General features: G+C 37.2%; 1 protein-coding gene, 1 non-coding gene and 1 pseudogene across 2 annotated transcripts; 1 reads left to right on the top strand and 2 right to left on the bottom strand.

Moving 5' to 3' along the window:
- Positions 1 to 8569: 8569 nt before the first annotated feature.
- On the bottom strand, positions 8570 to 10628 carry LOC111877758 (malate dehydrogenase, chloroplastic). Its single transcript, XM_023874265.3, has 2 exons — positions 10473 to 10628; positions 8570 to 9973 (listed from the first exon to the last, which is right to left on the bottom strand). The coding sequence occupies exon 2, from the start codon at positions 9963 to 9965 to the stop codon at positions 8811 to 8813; it is 1155 nt and encodes a 384-aa protein (XP_023730033.1). The 5' UTR covers positions 9966 to 9973; positions 10473 to 10628; the 3' UTR covers positions 8570 to 8810.
- A 1324-nt stretch (positions 10629 to 11952) lies between these two features.
- On the top strand, positions 11953 to 12060 carry LOC111877769 (U6 spliceosomal RNA). The gene has a single exon (XR_002845530.1). It is a non-coding gene; the product is annotated as a U6 spliceosomal RNA (small nuclear RNA).
- A 6041-nt stretch (positions 12061 to 18101) lies between these two features.
- On the bottom strand, positions 18102 to 19810 carry LOC111877744 (NADPH-dependent pterin aldehyde reductase-like; annotated as a pseudogene).
- Between the last annotated feature and the right edge of the window lie 558 nt (positions 19811 to 20368).

The following is a 20368-nucleotide window of genomic DNA, read 5'->3' as shown; positions in this document are numbered from 1 at the left end:
GTCGCCTGGTATGTAGAAAGGTGTCTGACCTGCAGGAAGGTCAAGGCAGAGCACCAGAGGCCTCACGGCAAGATGCAGCTGTTAGACATTCCCGTGTGGAAATGGGAGGACATCACATTGGATTTTATCACCAAGCTTCCCAGGACCGCACGTGGGGTAGATTCGATTTGGGTAATAGTGGATCGGTTGACGAAGAGTGCTCATTTCATACCGATCCAGGAGAGCATATCGGCAGAAAAGTTAGCCGATATCTATGTGCGGGAGGTAGTGGCACGTCATGGAATACCGGTATTGGTGGTGTCAGACCGGGACGTCCGTTTTACATTTAGATTCTGGAAGCGGTTTCACGACGAGATGGGTACTCGTCTCCATTTTAGCACCGCTTTCCACCCGCAGACGGACGGGTAGAGCGAGAGGACGATTCAGACTCTCGAGGACATGCTCCGGGCATGTGTCCTAGATTTCGGTGGCAGTTGGGATACGTATCTTCTGTTAGCGGAATTTTCGTATAACAACAGTTATCATGCGAGCATTAATCGACCTCCCTTTGAGATGCTTTATGGGAGGAAGTGTAGGACCTCGATTTGTTGGGGCGAGGTCGGTTAGCGGGTCATTGGGAGCACAGAGGTGGTGCTCAAGATGACCGAGTTGATTCAGCAGGTTCGTAGTAGACTGTAGACTGCGCAGAGTCGGCAGAAGAGCTACGCCGATAGGAGGCGTTCAGACTTGGAGTTTCGGGTGGGCGATATGGTCCTTCTGAAGGTCTCACCTTGGAAGGGTGTCATCAGGTTTCGAAAGAGGGGCAAGCTGGGTCCCAGGTTCATTGGTCCTTTCAGGTTTTTGGCCCGAGTGGGTCAGGTTGCTTATCGGTTGGATCTTCCAGCAAAGCTTAGCCAGATCCACAACACTTTCCATGTGTCTCAGTTGAGGAAGTGTTTGGTGGACGAGTCAGGAGTTGTTCCCTTAGAAGATATTCAGGTTGATAGCAGCCTGAATTATATTGAGAGGTCGGTCGCGATTCTGGACCGGAAGACAAAGACCTTGAGGAACAAGGTAATTTAGTTAGTGAAGGCGCAGTGGCAGCACCGGAAGGGGTCTGGGTGGACGTGGGAGGCTGAGGAGGAGATGAGAGAGCACTACCCGGAGTTATTTGCAGATTCAGTCGTAGCAGACTTCGAGGACAAAGTCTGAGTAAAGCGAGGGAGAATTGTAATGACCCGTCTCTGGTATGTTGCTTCCATGATGTTTATTTAGAAGTTTTCAAGAGGGACTCAGTGAGTCTATAGCCCGACTCGTCGAGTAGGGACGCGATTTCGAGCACGTTTAAGTTGGCGACTCGGCGAGTCCATATTCGGGACTCGGCGAGTCTGCCTGCCAGGAAGAAACCCTAAATCCCCGGGTTGCTCACTATTTAAGGCATGTTATTGTGCCCCAAACTCGCCTCCTTCACCCTCAGAGAGCTGTGAGAAACCGTAAACCATCCCTTGATTGATTTAATGTGTTTTGTGTGAATTCTTGAAGGCTTGAAGAAGAAAAAGAAGAAAGGATCAAAGAGAAGAGGTGTAGAGCAAGGATCCAAGGTCAAAATCAAAGTTCATTGAGGTATTTCTCGGAATCCTTCTGTTTTATGCTCAAAACCTCCATTAGAACACTTCTAGGGCTACTTTAATGTAGTTTTCAAACCTTATAGTCGAATGGATGCCTTAATAGGTCAAGATATCCCTAGATCTGGTCATTTAGGAGTTGTAGAGCCCGGATCTATTGCCTTTTTGAAGATGCTTTGCATGAGAACCCTAGATCTAGCCTTTATTATGCCTTTTGAGCCTTATAATCTTCATGGATACTTATGGGCACGTAAAGATAGAATCTTTACGTGCTAATTGAGCTAAGGGAGCCCAGATCTATAAGTTTTATACGCTGGATTCAAGCATAATCGAGTTTAGAGTAGCTGCATGCAATCGACTCGGCGAGTCGGAAGAACGACTCGGCGAGTCGAGTCGCGAGTCCCCGATTTTCCTCTTTTCGAGTGATGCCGAGTGGGGACCAGTGAGTAGTAGAGTGGACTCATTGAGTTGGAGGTCAGACTCAGTAATGGAGGGACTCGACGAGTTGTTCATACAACTCGGCGAGTCCAAGGCAATCTTCTTAGCTCGAAGAACAACTCGTCGAGTTGTTCATACGACTCGGCGAGTCGGATGCAGATTGCCTGAGTTTTAGAATCAAAAGGGAACTCGTCGAGTTGATGCTATACTCGACGAGTAGCCACGAGTAGGGTTGAGAAGTGAGAATAGAGACTCGGCGAGTTGGCGGCCCAACTCGGCGAGTCAGGTCAACTGTAGGTTGACTTTGACCGGGAGAGTTGACTTTGACCAGGGGTAAGAGAGTCATTTTACCCCAATGCAGTGACTAGTATTTGATTGAGTGTGATTATGGAATTGTATCCGGGGAGATACCGGAGCAGCAGCAGATAGCTTCCAAATCCATACACACAGCAGCCAGTTCACGAGGTGAGTTTCCTTCCAGTAGGAACGGGTCTACGGCTACAATGTCGGCCCGTTTAGTTAACAGTAGTTCCGGACTTTAGTCCGATGCAGTAGTTAGAGTTCTTGATGTCTTTGTGATTCAAGCATGTTTTGTGTTATGTGTTCCGGACTTTGGTCTAATGCAGTATATGTGTTATGTTAGCAAATACGTGTTTATGATATGCTATGTTCAGACAGTTCCGAACTTCGGTCCGATGCAGTTAGTTCCGGACTCCAGTCCGATGCAGGGGACAAGGTCCCAGTCAGTTCCGGACTTCGGTCCGATGCAGCTAGTTCCGGACTTTGGTCCGATGCAGTCAGTTCTGGACTTCGGTCCGATGCAGTCAGTTCCGGACTTCGGTCCGATGCAGCTAGTTCCGGACTTCGGTCTGATGCAGTGGGCAAGGCCCAGTATGTGCTTTATTTGTTATTGTATGGTATGTGGTAGTTTGGGGGAGCCCACTAAGCTTCGTGCTTACGGTTTCAGTTTTTGGTTTCAGGTACTTCCGCAAGTAAAGGGAAGAGCTCGGGATGATGGCATCGCACACACCACAGCTTCAGTTTTTGTCCTAGGAGTTGATTCAGTTTACTTAGATATGTTTTGATACAGTTGTGACATAGTTTTCTCACAGAATTTTAGTATGGTTTGAGATACGCAGCGTATGGTTTTATTATATGATACTCCATTTTATGATTTTTGGTTATATTAAAAAATGAAATTTTCGGGTCGTATTTTTGGGACGTTTGAATCTGAGTCGTGAAGTATAAGCGTACAGTGGAGCATCCGAGTCATGAAGTATAAGCGTACAGAGTGGGATAATCGAATCGTGAAGTATAAGTGTACCAAGTGTAGGTGTATCACGAAGTGGAAACGACGATAAGTGAAGTAAGAGCGTCTATCAAGTATAAGCGACTACAAGTATAAGCGAAATAGAGACAATACCAAGTATAAACGCATCACAAAGTGAAAGCGTTATCAAGTAGGAGTTTAAAAATAAGTATAAGTGAAGCAGCAGTAACTAACAAGTAAAAGTATACATGAAAACCTTGGAAAAACCTTTATACTCAGAAAAATTGCATTTGTATTCTTTGGTAAAATAAGTGTGAAAACCTTTAGAAATATTTGGGAATCTTTCATAAATCAGTTTGAAAATGGAACTTTGATAAAGCAATAAAATTAAGAACTTGAACAAGTGAAAACCCTTGTTGAAAGTCATTTATAGTGTCCTACTCGGTAAAATAGTGTACAGTGGTAAAATCTTGTGCATGCGGGTTATCAATCACATGTGATTGATATGATAACTGGCATGTTTAACTTGTATTCCCCCCTATAAAACATGTAAAAACATTTAAAAGGTTCATTCAGGGGTATGAACTCACCTGGTGTAAGTAGGTCCGACGAAGGTGCCGTTCGGGCGTTCGGTGTCACGCAAGGACTCGAACACACACAATGACCTATTTAACATATGATAACATATGTTCACATACAATTAGTATATTTAATACTAATTAAACAAATATAGGTGCTCAAAGGAGCGGAAAACACTTTGGATAAGTGTTTGGGTGTCCCGGGTAGCGTCTAAAGGTGTGTATGGCTTAGGAATGGAGTTTATTATCCGAGAGTAAACTCCCAAAGTTGTGTTTACGACCCATGGACATCTCACCATGAGTTTACAGCCGTAAACTTATGGTGAAGGGTTCTAGGGTGCTTAAGGCTTCTAGCTTGTTCATGGGATTTTTCTAAGTACTTTTCCAAAAAGGCATGAGTGAGTTTGAGGCTTCTAAGGGCTTCATTAGGGAGTTTACGGCCTAGGGACACTCCTAAGGGAGTTTACGGCCGTAAACTCTCATTCTTTGAGTTTTGTGAAGTTTCAAGCCCTTATATCACTTCTAGTAATTTATTCAAGGCTATAGGGGTGTTTGGGGTTCCATGGGTGCATTCCTTTAGAGTTTATGGTCCAAATGACCAATCTTTGAGAGTTTATGGCCGTAAGCTCTATGGCTTGGCCGTGAACTCTCATACACCCTCCATTCTTTGAGTTTAAGCCCTTGTTTCAATCCTAGTATTTTATGGTAAATGTCTAAGGCCATTTGGGGAACAAAAACCAACATTTTGGCTTGGTTTGGGGAGTTTACGGCCTTGACACATGTCTGGGCCGTAAACTCCTTTTAATCAACCAAATCTTAACGTTTAAGTGATCTAAACCCAAGAGGATAAGCCCCTAATTTATGTGTTAAGCCCTAGGGTGATTTGGGAGTGTTTTTGGGGCATTTTGACAAGGTTTAGAGGTGTTTACGGCCTAAGCATGTGCTTGGGCCGTAAACTCTCTTTTATGCCCTAAAACTTTATGTTTTGATGTTTAAACACTCCTAGGCTAAATCCCCAATTAGTTTCCAAGCTTAAGGGTGAGTTTTAAGGCAAGTTTGGCATCATTTTAGGGGTTTACGGCCCTAGAGTGTTCTTGGGCCGTAAACTCCTTACTCCTTGCCTTGTTGGACGATTTTTGGGGTATAACTACAGCTAGTAATGTTTAGAACAAGCTAGGGTAAGCGGACTTACAATTTGGAAGCGTTTGGTTGCGGATTCGGGGCGAATACGAGTCTAGAGAGAGTATAGAGAGAGAGGGTGGAAAGAGCTCAAATGGAGTTTACTCCCCCTTATATATGGGTAGGAGTTGGAGCTCAGTGGAATTCTACCCGATACTGCCGTCAGACGGGGCTTTTGGTCGCAACCGATTTAGTGGTCGTAATAATAAAACTTAACATTTTCCAATTAAATGGAAATGTGTGTTATGTGTTTTTATTCCCATTTATCACGACTTAACGGCATATTAAATGTAAGCAAATGAAACGTTTATTAAATTGATGACCTCTAATTAACGGAACTTTTATAACTGGAATACTCCGTTAACGGTAACGGGGAAATGTAACGAAACAACTTGGGTTGTCACAATTACCGATCCAAAGTAATGCCAAGTTGAGTAGGACTCAAAGTCCGAGTACCGAAGCCGAGATAGCAAAGATGATCCGAGTACCTTACGCTTCCACAGTTGGCTCAATAATGTATGCTATGACTTGTACTCGCCCTGATGTGGCCTTCACTTTGAGCATGGTCAGTAGATATCAAGGGAACCCTGGCAGAGCACATTGGACCGCAGTCAAGAATATCCTTAAGTACCTTCGGAGGACCACAGAATGGTTTCTAGTCCTCGGAGGGAGTGACAACTTAAAGGTGCGAGGGTATAGAGACGCCAGTTTCCAGACCGATAGGGACAACTACCGTTCACAGTCAGGTTAGGTCTTTACCCTTAATGGAGGAGCAGTGACTTGGAAAAGTTCCAAGCAAGAAACCGTAGCTGATTCAACGTGCGAATCAGAGTACATTGCAGTGAGTGAAGCGTCAAAGGAGGCAATATGGTTGAAGAACTTCATTGGAGACCTTGGAGTTGTACCTGCCATAAAGGAGCCTGTAGAAATTTTCTATGATAATGAAGGAGCGGTTGCCTTGACCAAGGAACTGAGCGATCATGGTAGATCTCGACATATTGACAGAAAATATCACTTTATTAGACATCGGGTAGAAGAAGGACTCTTCGTAGTCAAGTGGATATTGTCAGAGGATAACCCAGCAGATCCGCTTACGAAGGGATTGAGTAGGGTTAAGCACTTGCAGCACGCTAGGAGCATTGGGCTGAAGGACGATGTTAGTTTGGATTAGAAAGTTTAGAAACGTGTAATAGATAATTTTAATTGACATTTAATGATTAAATAAAGGAGTATTATTTATTAGTACAGTTATTGTCTTATGTTGATTGGTTAACTATTATTTTGCTTTGCATGTTTTGACTTCCTGAATAATTGAGTTAATTGAGAATAATCGAATTATTCAAACGGTCTACAGTCGTTCATATGTTGGAAGTAGGTATGAGTGAAGACTGTCATGAATTAGTGTGTAGATTGTCTAAAAGGTATTAGACATAACAAAGGTGTATTACAACATTCATGAGTGCTTATGAATAAGTTTTGAGCATTGGAATAAACCCGCGCTTCCTGGAATCACTTCATGGAATTTATCACGAGTGATCGCAAGACGATAATATCATATGGTCTTAAAACCAAGATATATGGTTTATTGTTTGCTAATTGATTGTGCATTGATAATACGAAACCGCATCATTAGATTGATGTCATAAAACGCATTGTTGTGTATAATTTGATTAGTGAGTAGTAAATGCATATAAGTCGAAGTTTATATGTTTCTTTTATCCTAAGAGGGTAAAAGCGATATCAGGGCCCCTCGATGATTTGATTTGACTTATGTGTCGGGCCCGGTTAGGATTGAGTTGATGTGTTCAATTAAGTTCTATGTCAAATGAATCTGAGATCGAGAAACAAGCTGGTGGACAATAAGTATGACTATGTTCCATGAGATTGTCCGCACGATATCTAAAACAGAGTACTGTACGATCCCTTATCTAAAGGACAAGTTGCTGATAAGATCAGAGTTCGACAAAGTCTTTGAGAGCTACGATTGCTAATCGAGTTATACTTACATTTGTGGTTACTAAACTTATCCAAGTGGGAGACTACTGGATTAGTGTCTAAGCCCGTAACCATACTTGGTAAGTACTTGACCCGGTTGTGCATGGTCCTTTTGGGTTGCCTTCACCAAAGCAACTTGACTGGAGAAATAATAGAGAAAGAGGTTATTATGCTTTATTACTATATTATAAGAATAATATATTAAAGGAGAAATCATATTTGTTTAATTAATATTGGTCAATAATTAATTAAGAATTAATTATGTGATCAAATGTAATTAATTAAACTAGAGGGGCTGAATTGTAATTATGTGATAGTTGCAAAATAGGGCATTGGTTGCCCCAAGGAAGGGGTGGACGAATTCAAGGTGATAAGGCCTTAGAATTCGTCCATGATAAGGATTCAAGGCTTATCTTATGGGCTGCTTGGTGGGTAAGTAACCAGATAAGGATAAGGACTGAAACCCTAATCTCTACCCTATATAAAGACCCATTAGGCCTTAGAAAATCGGCCACTTGATCCCTAGAAGACCTAGAGCCGATTTTTGCCTCTCCCTCTCTCTCTCTCTCTCTCTCTCTCTCTCTCTCTCTCTCTCTCTCTCTCTCTCTCTCTCTCTCTCTCTCTCCTGCCTCTCCATTTGCTTGTGGTGTTTGTGAGCCATTAGAGGTACTACACTTGTGGTACTTGCTTTCCAAGACAAAGAGATTGAAGATTTGTGTTGTTATTACAATTGAACAACAAGAGGTATGTAATTCATTCTACTACATAGATTTCGAAATACCTAGGTGCATGTTAGGGTTCTTCTTGTGTTCATAAAGTTGTGTATCTAATAGAGAAAACATAGATCCAAATCTAGGGTTTCATGTACACATAGGATTGTTTGTATAAAACCCATCACTTTTGGCATTAAAATCACCTTGCGATTGCATCATTAAAATGATGATTGTTGGATAATTGTTAATTAGAACCAACTAAAACCATCTAATTCTACGCAAGACATCACTCTCAAGTGAAAGCCCACATAAACATGCCCGAGGAAATGTGTATGATTCAAGATTTTCCCATTTGTTCCAAAGCTCTTGTACATATTTCTTTTGAAACATTATTTTTTTGTTTCGGATATTGAGCTAATAATGTTATATTTTGAAAAACATAAACAAAAAACTTAAACACCGAATGATAAAAATAACAAGATAGAGATGACAACTTAAAACAGAAAATGAATACAATATTCATAACCTGATTTGACTATCATACCCCTAAATAGTTTTGTCCATGCTGGAAAATGAACAAAAGGTTACTTTAACAAAAATGTGACTGTTTTTTTATTATTTATTTATTTTATTTTATTACATTTTTAAGATTAAATCTCAACCATTGAATTCTTATTCAATCCAACTCCATCAAAATCAGTGAACCAAACATTTCATCGATAGAAGTTAGGAATTCACTCACTTGACTTTAGGATAGAATACTCAAATCCACCAAATCCCAAACATTCCAAGTAACACAAAACCAACATTTTAACATAGCAAAGTTATTATATATTTCTATTCCCCATTGCTCTCTCAACAAAATTGTACAACAATACCAATCGAACATGAATAATTGAATATCCCACTCCTCAAAAAAAAAAGTCGACAAAACCGAAGATGCTTTCTTTTTCACAGCAACTTTATTATTTACTTTAATAGTTATTATTATAGCACCTCTTCTATCCTAAATTTCATTTCAATTTTCAACCCCTCACTTTTCCTTATTAGCAAATGCAACCCCCTTCTCTATGCTTCCTTTCAATTCACCCTTAAGAGCTTCCAAACCTTTCTTCTCATATTCACTCAACCCTTCAAGATCACTCGACACCACACCCTCAACCCCTTCTCTCCCAATCTTAACCCTCGATGCAAAAAAGGGCAATTCCGTAATTTCCGACTCCACAAACGCACACTCATAAACATCACTATCTCCATCAAGTGCCCGAAGACACGACTCCACAAATCGGGCAGCTGCGTAAGCCATAGACAGTGTCGCTGACCCTGCCCCAGCCTTAGCCTCCACCACCTCCGTCCCACCATTCTGTATCCTAACACTCAACTCCTCAATTTCATCATCAGTAAACGAAACATTCGGTTTCATTTTCGACAACAAGGGTAAAATCGTAATTCCAGCATGACCTCCGATCACAGGGACATCCACGTCAATTAACTTTAGGTTCTTTTTTTGAGCTACAAAAGTATTCGCTCTTACAACATCGAGTGTTGTAACACCGAAAAGCTTCTTGCGATTATACACGCCTTTCTGTTTCAAAATCTCAGCTGCAATTGGAACTGTTGAGTTGACAGGGTTGCTTATGATGTGGATGAAAGCATTTGGGGAATTATCCGCTACAGCTTCGACTAAACTTTTTACTATGTTCGCGTTGATGTTGAAAAGATCATCACGTGTCATACCTGGTTTCCTTGGGATGCCAGCTGGAATGACGACAATGTCTATATCTTTTAAACAGTTTGATAATTCGTTATTTCCAGTGAAATCTTGAACTTTAGAGGGAGTGTTGCAATGGCTGAGATCGGCTGCTACTCCTTTGACGTTTGCTATGTCGTATAAATGGAGGTCTGAAACTAAAGGGGACATTTTTATTAGAAGTGATAATGGTTGACCTATGCCTCCTGCAGCTCCAAGAATGGCGACTTTGAATGATGCGTTGACTTTAAGGGTTTTTGATTGTGTTTGGGTGAGAGTTTGTTGATGGGTTGTGGTGATTTTGTAGCCTAAGAAGGATGATTTGAAGTTGTAGTGTAGATGGTTTTGTGAATTGAATTTGATTCCATGAGGGTTTGATTGTGGAAGTGAACGAGTTTTTGATCTGATCGAAAGGGAATTTGCTGATGTAGCTGCCATTTGATACCCTGAAACCAAAATTGTGAATCAAATATGTAATACAACGATTTAATTCAGTGGAAATTTCATGAGCATGACAAGTAAATCGATTAAATCTGATGATAAATGTACCAGTGGTAGCAATTAAATGTCCAACAAACATAAATGTCACACAAAAATAAGATCATCAAGGAAGCCCGATTAATGTTATCACTCGATCATTAGATGACTGATTACATTGCCATTTGCCAAATCACCTTACTTGTTCTAAGTAGGTAAAACGCACAATTCATAGCAAGTAAAACACCAGTAGCGTCAAAATTACGATGGATTATCGTCTGAAATTAAGGATTAAAAAGAAAAAAAACACGTTCTTGAAGCTACATAGACAGGGGAAAATCAAAATTCGTAAAATTACTAGGCATTAAATCGAAAAGTTGATGCGATAACTTCTAGATCTGTGATTCACAAAGTAATGATACAGAAATTGTGGCAATAGATACAGAAAGCGTATACGTATATACGTACCTATATTCAAAGTAGCTCCTGATCTTCTGAGAAGAACAACGAAGAGAAGTAAGAGAGCTGTGTTTGAGGGCCAGGAAGGACTTTAAGTAGTTAGAATCGTAGGTGGGGATGTTGGAGAAGGCTGGGTAAAGATTCCGTGGAGCGAGTGTTCACGGAGCTGTGGTGAGGACTAATTAATAAGGTGGAACCATCGTACATCCTACCAGATCGTAGCCGCAGTATATGATGACTTTTTATGAACGGTCATGATCGGCTGATGCTTTTATTTTCATTGGTATATTCCCCTAGTGGATTTTATGATTATTATCCGTAAAAGGAAAATTTTAACAAATAACAAGTGCAATAATATACTACGTATGTTTTGCATATGTTAAATAGAATTCAAACGTCTCTTTGTGGTACTCAAAGGTGAAGACATTTACTAATTGCTTCAGGTGTTCAAAGGGTGTTTTGAGTAATTTAGTATAAAGTAACAAATTTCATTTCATAATGTAATGTAATGCGAGGCCATGTTTCATCTCTTGAAGTCATTGAATGCGAATCTCTATAGTCATAGAGGTCAAATAATGTGAGGTTCTGAAAATGGATCAATAAGTTATATTAGTATACATTTCGTATATACTTTTTACTTTGATTTTGCATTGGATAGAAATGACCGAAACATATGTTTATACATATAACATATATTTCTCTTAATCGAATTTGTATACACCCATGCTCATCACCTAATATACACACACGAGTAACATTTGGAATTTTTTTAAGAATAATTATTTCAGGTCTCATAATCATATAAATTTTTTGTTGACTAAATATATAAATTGTATTCATTGACAAACATATTTTATGAATTAGATGTCCATAAAACAAATTATCAAATTTGGAACGGATGTCACTTTTTCTTATGGTTTCGTGTAAGAATCGTGTTAATTTTCTTAACTTAGATAAGAGCGAATATGTACATTTGAATTCTTACATGAAAATTTATCCCACAAAATTACTATTTAATTTCCTTTTTGTAGTTTAGGTTGCTATCACCGGTTGGTGTAGTGAAACGTCAAAAGTCTATATACCAAACGTTACCAACAAGTCTCCCACAGGTTGTTTAAGGGGATAATGACTTAGGAGGGTAATTAGGTTTCTAGTTTGTCCGTATTAGGTCACTATAGTTTTTTTTGTGCGTATTAGACCAATATGATTGTTATTACCGTTTAGAAATAGTCATTTTACCAGTTTTAACCAGTAAAAATGACTATTTGTAAACGGTAATAACAACCATATTGGTGTAATACGCACAAAAAAAACCTTAGTGACCTAATACGGACAAACTGGAAATCTAATTACCCTTCTAAGTCATTAACCCTAATTTTAAAGACATTGAGAATATATGACCATGAACAGTAAACTAGTTCGCTTAGAACTCGCGTCATCCTATATAACATGGTACTCCTTTATATGGTGAAGCTCTTTATCTATATTCGTCCCTTTGGAGACATCCAATAAAATTGGAACGATACAGAGAAGATTAGCGTGACCCCTGCGCAAGGATGACACGCACAAATCGAGAAATGGTCCAAAAAAAATTTTAAACCCTTCTTCGTCTTCTCTAGAACCCTAATTCCCTTTTCAAATGCTAATAGAGTTCAATTGCAATTCTTACGTTTCAGTAGTTCATCTACTGAAGTCATGATCAGACAACATGTGGATTCCATGATTATATTGATCTTCTTGTTGATGTCTTCAACAATTTGTGGCAAGTAAGGGTGATCTTTCTTTCTATAAAGTCTCCTTTAAGTTTTTTACTTTTCCTGTCATTAAGTTTCATGCTTTATAAACTTCCATTTATGTGTTGTATATAGTCTGTATGTGTTTGTTTATGTGCTGATTTTTTATTCATTTTGCAACTTCGGTTTCTTAGTTCATGTTGTGGCTTGTTTTTATAAAATAATTGATAATATGCATCCTCTGCAAGTCCCTCTTTGTTTTACATTTTCATTCGTTATCAAATGTAGACATTGATGGGAGGTATCAAAGTGAGATTGTTGGTACATATGGATGTGTTCATGTAAACGTTTAAATGACAAAAAAAAAAGTTACTGATAAAATGTTGCATATTTATGTAATGAAGATCATCAATCATATGAGTTTTTAGACTTAGAAGTTCTGGAAAGGTTGTGAGATAAGTTTAAATGGAAGCAACTATTTTCAGTCAAACAAGTCCCTCACATTGATTAGTAATGATGTTTTCTAAATAATTAGGGTTAATGACTTAGGAGGGTAATTAGGCTTCCAGTTTGTCCGTATTAGATCACTAATGTTTTTTTGTCCGTATTAGATCACTAAGGTTTTTTTGTGCATATTAGACCAATATGGTTGTTATTACCGCTTACAAATAGTCCTTTTACCGGTTTTAACTGGTAAAAATGACTATTTCTAAACGGTAATAACAACCATATTGATCTAATACGCACAAAAAAAAAATCTTAGTGACCTAATACGGACAAACTGGAAACCTTATTATCCTTCTAAGTCATTATCTCGTTGTTTAAGTATAGAGCAATTCGGGAAATCTATGCTATATTCATTCAAAGTCACTTTGTTGTGACTGGTTTAGGTATATTATTATTTATAGAAAAAAAGGAATTCACCTTAAAATTCTTATAAGTTTGACTAATGATCGATGATAGATTTACATATTAACTTTAATGATTGGAAACTTGATCTAAAGCACCCATTGTTTTTAATTTCTTTGATCCATGCACTTCCATCGTAGTTTGCCAATAGAAGGTTTCTTTTAGTTATATCTTCGGACCTTGTAGATGAGAAAAATATTTAAACATATGTACATATTTTTAAAGAAAATTCCGCATTCTATCAAATATTGGTTTTTACATACACCCTAAAAAGTATTTATATATAAACTATTGGTGATAGCACTAAGTATTCATATATAAACTATTGGTGATAGCACTATCCACTAAACATCTCATCTTCAAATTACATAGTCTATATAGACTTTACCTTAGGTCTAAACCAACCCTAAGATCGGGACATGAATCCTAAATGAATCTAAAAACGGTCTGAAACGTATAGCATCTTATCCATGACACCCCTTATAGTTCATGTATAGCATCTTATCCATGACACCCCTAATATTTCTATGTTTGTACTCTTGACTCCTTTGCTTTTGAGTACTTTAAATATTTTACCCAAATATCTCTTGCGTTACATACGGGGGATCGAATATGTCATCAATAAACACAATCACTATGTTAATAAGAAATGGTTTGCAAACCTAATTCAAGGTTTCAAATTTTAGTATCATGTATTGATTTCGTTGTAGTGGTGATGGTGATATTAAATATCTAGTTTAAACACGATTTTTGGTGTTCGGCTGGATGTGCAGATGGTGATGATGGTGGTGTCGATTGGGGAGAGAAAATGGTGGACTGGTGGGACCCAAATGTTTTATTAATCATTATTTATTTAAAATATTAATAAAAAATAAATGAAAAAAGAAATAAATAAGGTAAATATATTTGGGATGAAAGTCACAATAAAAGAATTCCATATATATAATGCAAGCACAAAAAGAAAAGTTGGGATCGAAACAAATTTTTACCATCAAAACAAACGGTTTCAAACATTTACTCAATTATTTTAAAATAATCATTTAACCAACAATAGCGAACCAAAGCCCAAAAGGATCAAATCAGAAAAAATGTTTAGGGACTTTTTTTTAACAGCAAATGCATTAAAGTCAGCTACAAGCTTGCGGGAAAAAAAGCAATACAACAAGAGTTACAGATTATAACCATTAAAAAAAGAGAAACACACCAATTGAGCCAAGAGAGAAAATTAAATTTAGATATATTTTTAACCGATTAAACAAAGCAATTGAATATCATTTGTCTCTCTATAAGGAGATATTTTCTTCTTCTTGAAAAAACAGTCTTTTACGACTCGCAATATGTGTCGTAAAACACTCAGATGACACACAAATGCGTGTCAAGGAAGGCCTTATCATAACGAGAGACTAGGGGTGACAATTGTTGACACGACATGACAAAAATACACGACACGAAACGAAATTGGGACGAAACTAAAATTCAAATTCGTGTTCGTGTCGTGTTCGTGTTAAGTGTAAAAAACACGATGCCGTGTCGTGTCGTGTTCGTGTTTAAAACTCGACACGAAATTGACACGATTTAGCATTTATTTGTCGTGTTTTTCGTGTTTGTTGTATTTTTTGTGTTATGTATGATTAAAATATTAATTAAATAAACTATTTATTTATTATGTTACCTTTGTCGTGTCGTGTCATGTTTGTTGTTTTTTAATCGGTTCGTTTTCGTGTTAGTTAAAAAAAACACAACATCATGTCGTGTCGTGTTCGTGTTACATAAAACTTTGTAGTGTCATGTCGTGTCAGACAAAAACACGACACGATGGCCCGATTTGCCACCCCTACGAGAGACGACACGCTTTTACACGTCTTCTATTTACGACGCACATTTACGACACATGTTTATGACACGCAATGTATGTCAAGGAAGTCCCTGTCATAAATGAAGATGATATGCATTTGCGTGTCTAACCTTACGATGCGCGTTTAGGACACGCATTGTGTATAATTAAAGCCCCAGTCATAAATAGGGACGACACACGTTTTTGCGTGTCATAAAGTTAAATGTTTTAAAAATTATATATTTTAAGAGATTTAGTAATTTTCAAATTAAATAACACATTAAAAATCTTATAATACAAAATAAAATACCATTAATAACAAAGATAATTCATTTCACTAATATGTCAAATACAAATAATTATTCCAATATTGAGTAAATCTAATAAAAAAATGAACTCAAGAGAAGCATAATTTATATACAGTTGCATTATCTTGCTTACTATGTGCCAAGAACTCTTTGTGTGTTTGCTTTTGCTTAAGTTTCCTTTCCTCCAAAGCTTCTAGCCATGCCAAAATATGATATCTTAAGGTTTATGTCCAAATCAAGTAAAACATTGCTAGCTTAAATTCATCAAGTCCTTGGCGTGAAGTCTTAGATAGACGCTTAACTGCAATCTTTAATCCTTCTAGCAGACCCTAGAGATCATTATTGGCCATGTAGCATGATCAACCTTAGTCTTAGATAGTTCTTTGTTCACCGTTGTCTAAGGAATTGCCTCAGTTGCTGAAATAATAATCTGAACAATTTGATCAAATAAGCTTGTTTTTTCTTCTTCAAAATATTTCCAATGGAGAAGGCATTTGTATAGGGTAAATGCTAAAACAGGATTCCCAACTATTGCCTCCTTTCACTCCAACTCCAACTTTATACATAAGCCTATTAGTCCAATCATCAAAATCTTCCACAGCTCTGTTCACATCACATCCCAATCATCAAAATCTTATAAGATAGATTCATGAATTTGGAAAAATATAATAAAATAATTGGAAGCATACTTCTACCATTTGAAGCCAGATAGGTTGAAGATATACGATACAAAAAGCCATTTTCCTACTTATTATCAAGTCCCAAATATAAACACTAGACCCCAATAAAAGCAACGGGATCTCACTTGACCATCTCCATTCTCCCTATCCTTGCCGCACATAATAGACCCCTTTCATTAAATTGATTATTATTACAAAACAAGAAATGCAAACCTGTGAATCAGTCACATACATAATCTCAATCAATAATACATACAACAAATTTGTTTTTCATTTTTCCCTAAAAGCTCAATCAGGTGGAGAGAGGGGGGCTATAATTTGATCAACATTTTTGTCTAACTTATTTTTTCCTATATACAAAAAAACTATAGCTCTGAAATCTTACAGGACATTGTGTGTGTTTTGGTGGCTGATGTCAGCACACAACCTCCCTCCAATGACTAATGACCACTGACTAGACCACCACCCTTGCCTTTCTTTTTATCATATCTTGTTCATGTCCATGTCCAATTTAAAAAATTAAATAAAAAGGATTAGAGAGAGAGAGAGAGGATAGGTACCCGCAATATTAATTCATTAGGGACACGGGGAAGGACTTCACGAACGGTTTCAACCATGGCAATTATGTTTGACAAGTCAACATCCGGGACAGGTGAACCTGCACACATCCATTCACAAGATTTAGTTAACAAGTCAATGTGAATCAACATAATAGAATGATAAAAATCAAAGACTCTTGATCTTGCTTGCTGCCGACATATCTAAAAGCTTTGATATCTTGGAATTTGTGGTGTTGCCTGTTGAGTGGTGAACCCATATATCAACCAGTTGAAACCCATGAACCAAGATCGCCTAAAACCAAAAACATTATGAAAACCTAAAAGAAAAATAAAAGTATATAAATACATAGGTCAGCGTGTGTGTGTGTACATGTAGTGTTTTGAAAGCAATACAAAGAGGCTCAAAGAATAATAACAAAAACATAGATGATGGTATTGTATGGTAGATCGGTAGACATGGTACGAAGCAATTTTTTTCTATAATATCGTTGATGAGGGTGCAAAAAACTTGTTGCACATGCGTACTTGAGAATCCGACCTGGCATTCATTTTTTCTATAATATTGTTGGTGGGACCCACTTCTGAGTCGGGTCCACGCACCTCACTTCCAGTATACTAGATCAGCCACTGTAAGTATGTTCAACTTATTGGAACAGATAACTGGTAACCATTTTATTACAACATATATCATACACGACCTCAACTCAAATCAATAAACACACTACAAAAAAGACAAAAAAAAGAGGGTTGAGTTACCTTAACTAGAGGTGTTACTTTATTGGTTAACTTCTCAAGTAACTTCTCTGCAAGTATCGCCCAATATGCACTCAATTCCTCAGGCACCTGAACACATATAATAAAAAAATGAAAATTTCTCAAATTCAGAAAAAGATTAAACAAAATTTCAGATTAATATGTTTACTTACCTCTGTGATTACTCTCCAAGTTGATTCAAATGGATAAATGTCAGAGGGTTCAAAATATGTTTGTCTTCTAATAGAACTTGTTCACAAGAAAGTACTGAATTTGCTATTGAGTTGAGATTGTATCGTCCCTCCAATGCCATAACTATCTTTCCATTGCTAAACTCCATCATTTACCACCATTAAATAATACTTGAGTGACTAAATATATAAATTTGCCAAACTTTGTTGTTCTACGGTGCCAAAACCCTATATCCAACAGTGGACGTTTATTAAGTTTCTGTATTCTATTTCATATTTGAGATATGGTAAAGTGGTAAGTGTATGCAAAAGACTCTTTTGCCCCAATATTTCAGTCTCTTAATTTATCTATAGTATCAGTATGATTATTAGTAAAATAATACACGAAGTTAATAGAAAATACAAAACATTGGACAAAATGATACTTTTGTTTATGAAAGCATATAAGCCCATTAACATCTTAGAAATATAATCCTTTCTCAGCGATTAAACAAAAGCTTTTTTACTTTTGACATATTATTAATTTTTATATTTTTATTTGGCAAAGCCTAAAATAAATCTAATATCTAAATATAGTTGGTGTATAAATAAAGAGCTAGCAAATGTAAATATCAAATGTGACAGAGCCTAAAAGACAAAAGCTTTCTTTCAATTTGCCAAAAAAAAAAACTTACCATGAATCAGGTGCCTGGTACATGCCAGAGGAACTACCAAAGCAAGATTGAAGCATCTGAGTGTTCATTATGCCGAGATTAAGTGCAACAATTGCCATGCCAGCTGGAAGCTTTTTTGCCACTGACTTGGTCAACCCTTCAACCACCCATTTTGAAGCACAATAAGGGGTCACTTGTTGCAAAAAGACATAAATGCCCTTATTATCAACAACATCCCTAGGGGTTGTTTCTTTTTTACTTAATTGTCTTAATGGGTTAAGCGAAATAACCCGACTTAATGTATTGAGATACTAACCCTTTTCCTACAAATGTCTCTCATGTTAAAATTGATGAATATTTTGATCTTGTTTTTGGAATTTAAGGATAAAATGGTCATTTAGTATGATTCATATGGTTTATTCATTCTAGAAAAGAAAGACTTTGTGTATACAACACTTTATCCAGACAGAAAGACTTAATAGGAAAAAAAATGTTTTATTGGTTTAAAATTTTACCTGTGCTGCAGCAGATCTTCCTTACCCAGACGACATATTAACAAGAATCCCTTGTTTTTTCTCAATCATAAGAGGAATGAAGTGGCGTAACATATTTGCTATTCCTTTCATATTAGTATCTATCACAACATTGAATTCCTCTTCTGGAACCTCCCATAGTCTGTTGTTTTTGTTAATGGTGTCTGCATTATTTATTGCAAATACGTTTTTATTAGCTAAATATGGTAATCGGAATTCAATTGGAACAATGGCGATTGAAAATTCAATATTCTATTACCAATTATATCAGGAACACCTTTCTTCTCCATCATAACTCGTGCAAGCTCTTGAACTCCGCTATTTGAGCACTGAAAAGAAACAGAGAAAGATAATCAGCATCCGATAAAGTGATTTGAACTTATAGAAATTTAAGCATAGTACATTTTTTTTTTCAGTTACTTGTCTGAATTTGAGTCCAATTAGTGAAATTTTCTGACTTATTTTTCAGAACACGGTGCTAACGTTCTTCAACAATATAGCAAAACCATGTGGTGTGATACAACAACCTCCAAGAGGATCACCAATAGATGTTTAAAAATACAAAAATGAAAATTTATAGTCCCAAAAACATAACTTTATGAACACCGAGAGTTAGTAGAAGTAGAACTAACCTGCATCAAATCCTGTTGAAACTAGAATTATATCAGGTTTAAATTCTCTTGCAATAAGGATCACTATATGGTCCCATGCTGCAATATAATCTGCATCACCACATTTTTCATTCTCCCATGGAACATTTACATTGTGCCCTTCAACTTCTCCCTCACCCTTCATGTCATATGATCCATCATCACCACACAGATAAAAAGTTCCATACTCATCCCTGCTTATTTATAGCTTTTTATACCACAAAATTTTTAATAAGAGATTATTATTAATATTGGCAACTAATCATTTACCTGTGTATAGAGAAGAACAACACTTGGGAGTCCTTATAGAAGGCCTTTTAAGTACCATTTCCATGATGAACATCCCAATCAACAATTAGTATCTTGTTAATACCTAATTCCTGCAACATACATAAGAAGAATTACTTTAGATAATTCGATAATCACAATATTATAACCAACAAAGTTACAACTTCAAAGAGACATTTGATCAAATGCGTTGTGTGCATATGTTCTTACATGGAATTGACCGTTATACCTCATACCATTCTTTCCACTATTCATCAACTATGCCCCAACTAGTTACAGGTAATAGCTGCTGTGGAAGGAAAGAAAGTAGATGAATAATGGGAAGCACGAAATACCTTAGTCAACCAGAAGAGAAGAATCGGACCTGCTTCATGAATAGAATGAGATATTTCTTGAAATTGGACCTAGGGCTTGTAAGCAGAACAAAAAATCATGACAAATCATGCTCAGTAATTTCTACTTCCTTCTCGTTCTGCTCAACAATATAAAAATTCAAAAGAAATTCGAGAAATTTGAGTCAACAGTAGAGCGATTCGTACATCTCGATGTCGTAATTAGGTCTGTAGATAAGAGGAAAGGCAAGTCATAGAATTGAATGTGAGCTCACTCAAGGAAAATCTGATTTGAGAAGACCATAGCAATACATAAACAAGAGAGTCAACAGTAGAGCGATTTTTTTCATTGCCAAAAACCTAAGTGTTATGAGAGAGATTATGAGAGGTGAGATATTAGTCTGGTTTTTAGGGTAATGAATAAGGTTGTGGTTTGTTGGTGGCGGCAGGGGAGAAGAAGATAGCCCCAATGAAGGTCAAA

Source organism: Lactuca sativa, chromosome 4 (genome assembly GCF_002870075.4).
Source record: "Lactuca sativa cultivar Salinas chromosome 4, Lsat_Salinas_v11, whole genome shotgun sequence".
In the NCBI taxonomy this organism is placed as follows: Eukaryota; Viridiplantae; Streptophyta; class Magnoliopsida; order Asterales; family Asteraceae; genus Lactuca; species Lactuca sativa.
This window is presented reverse-complemented; position numbering and strand designations above follow the sequence as displayed.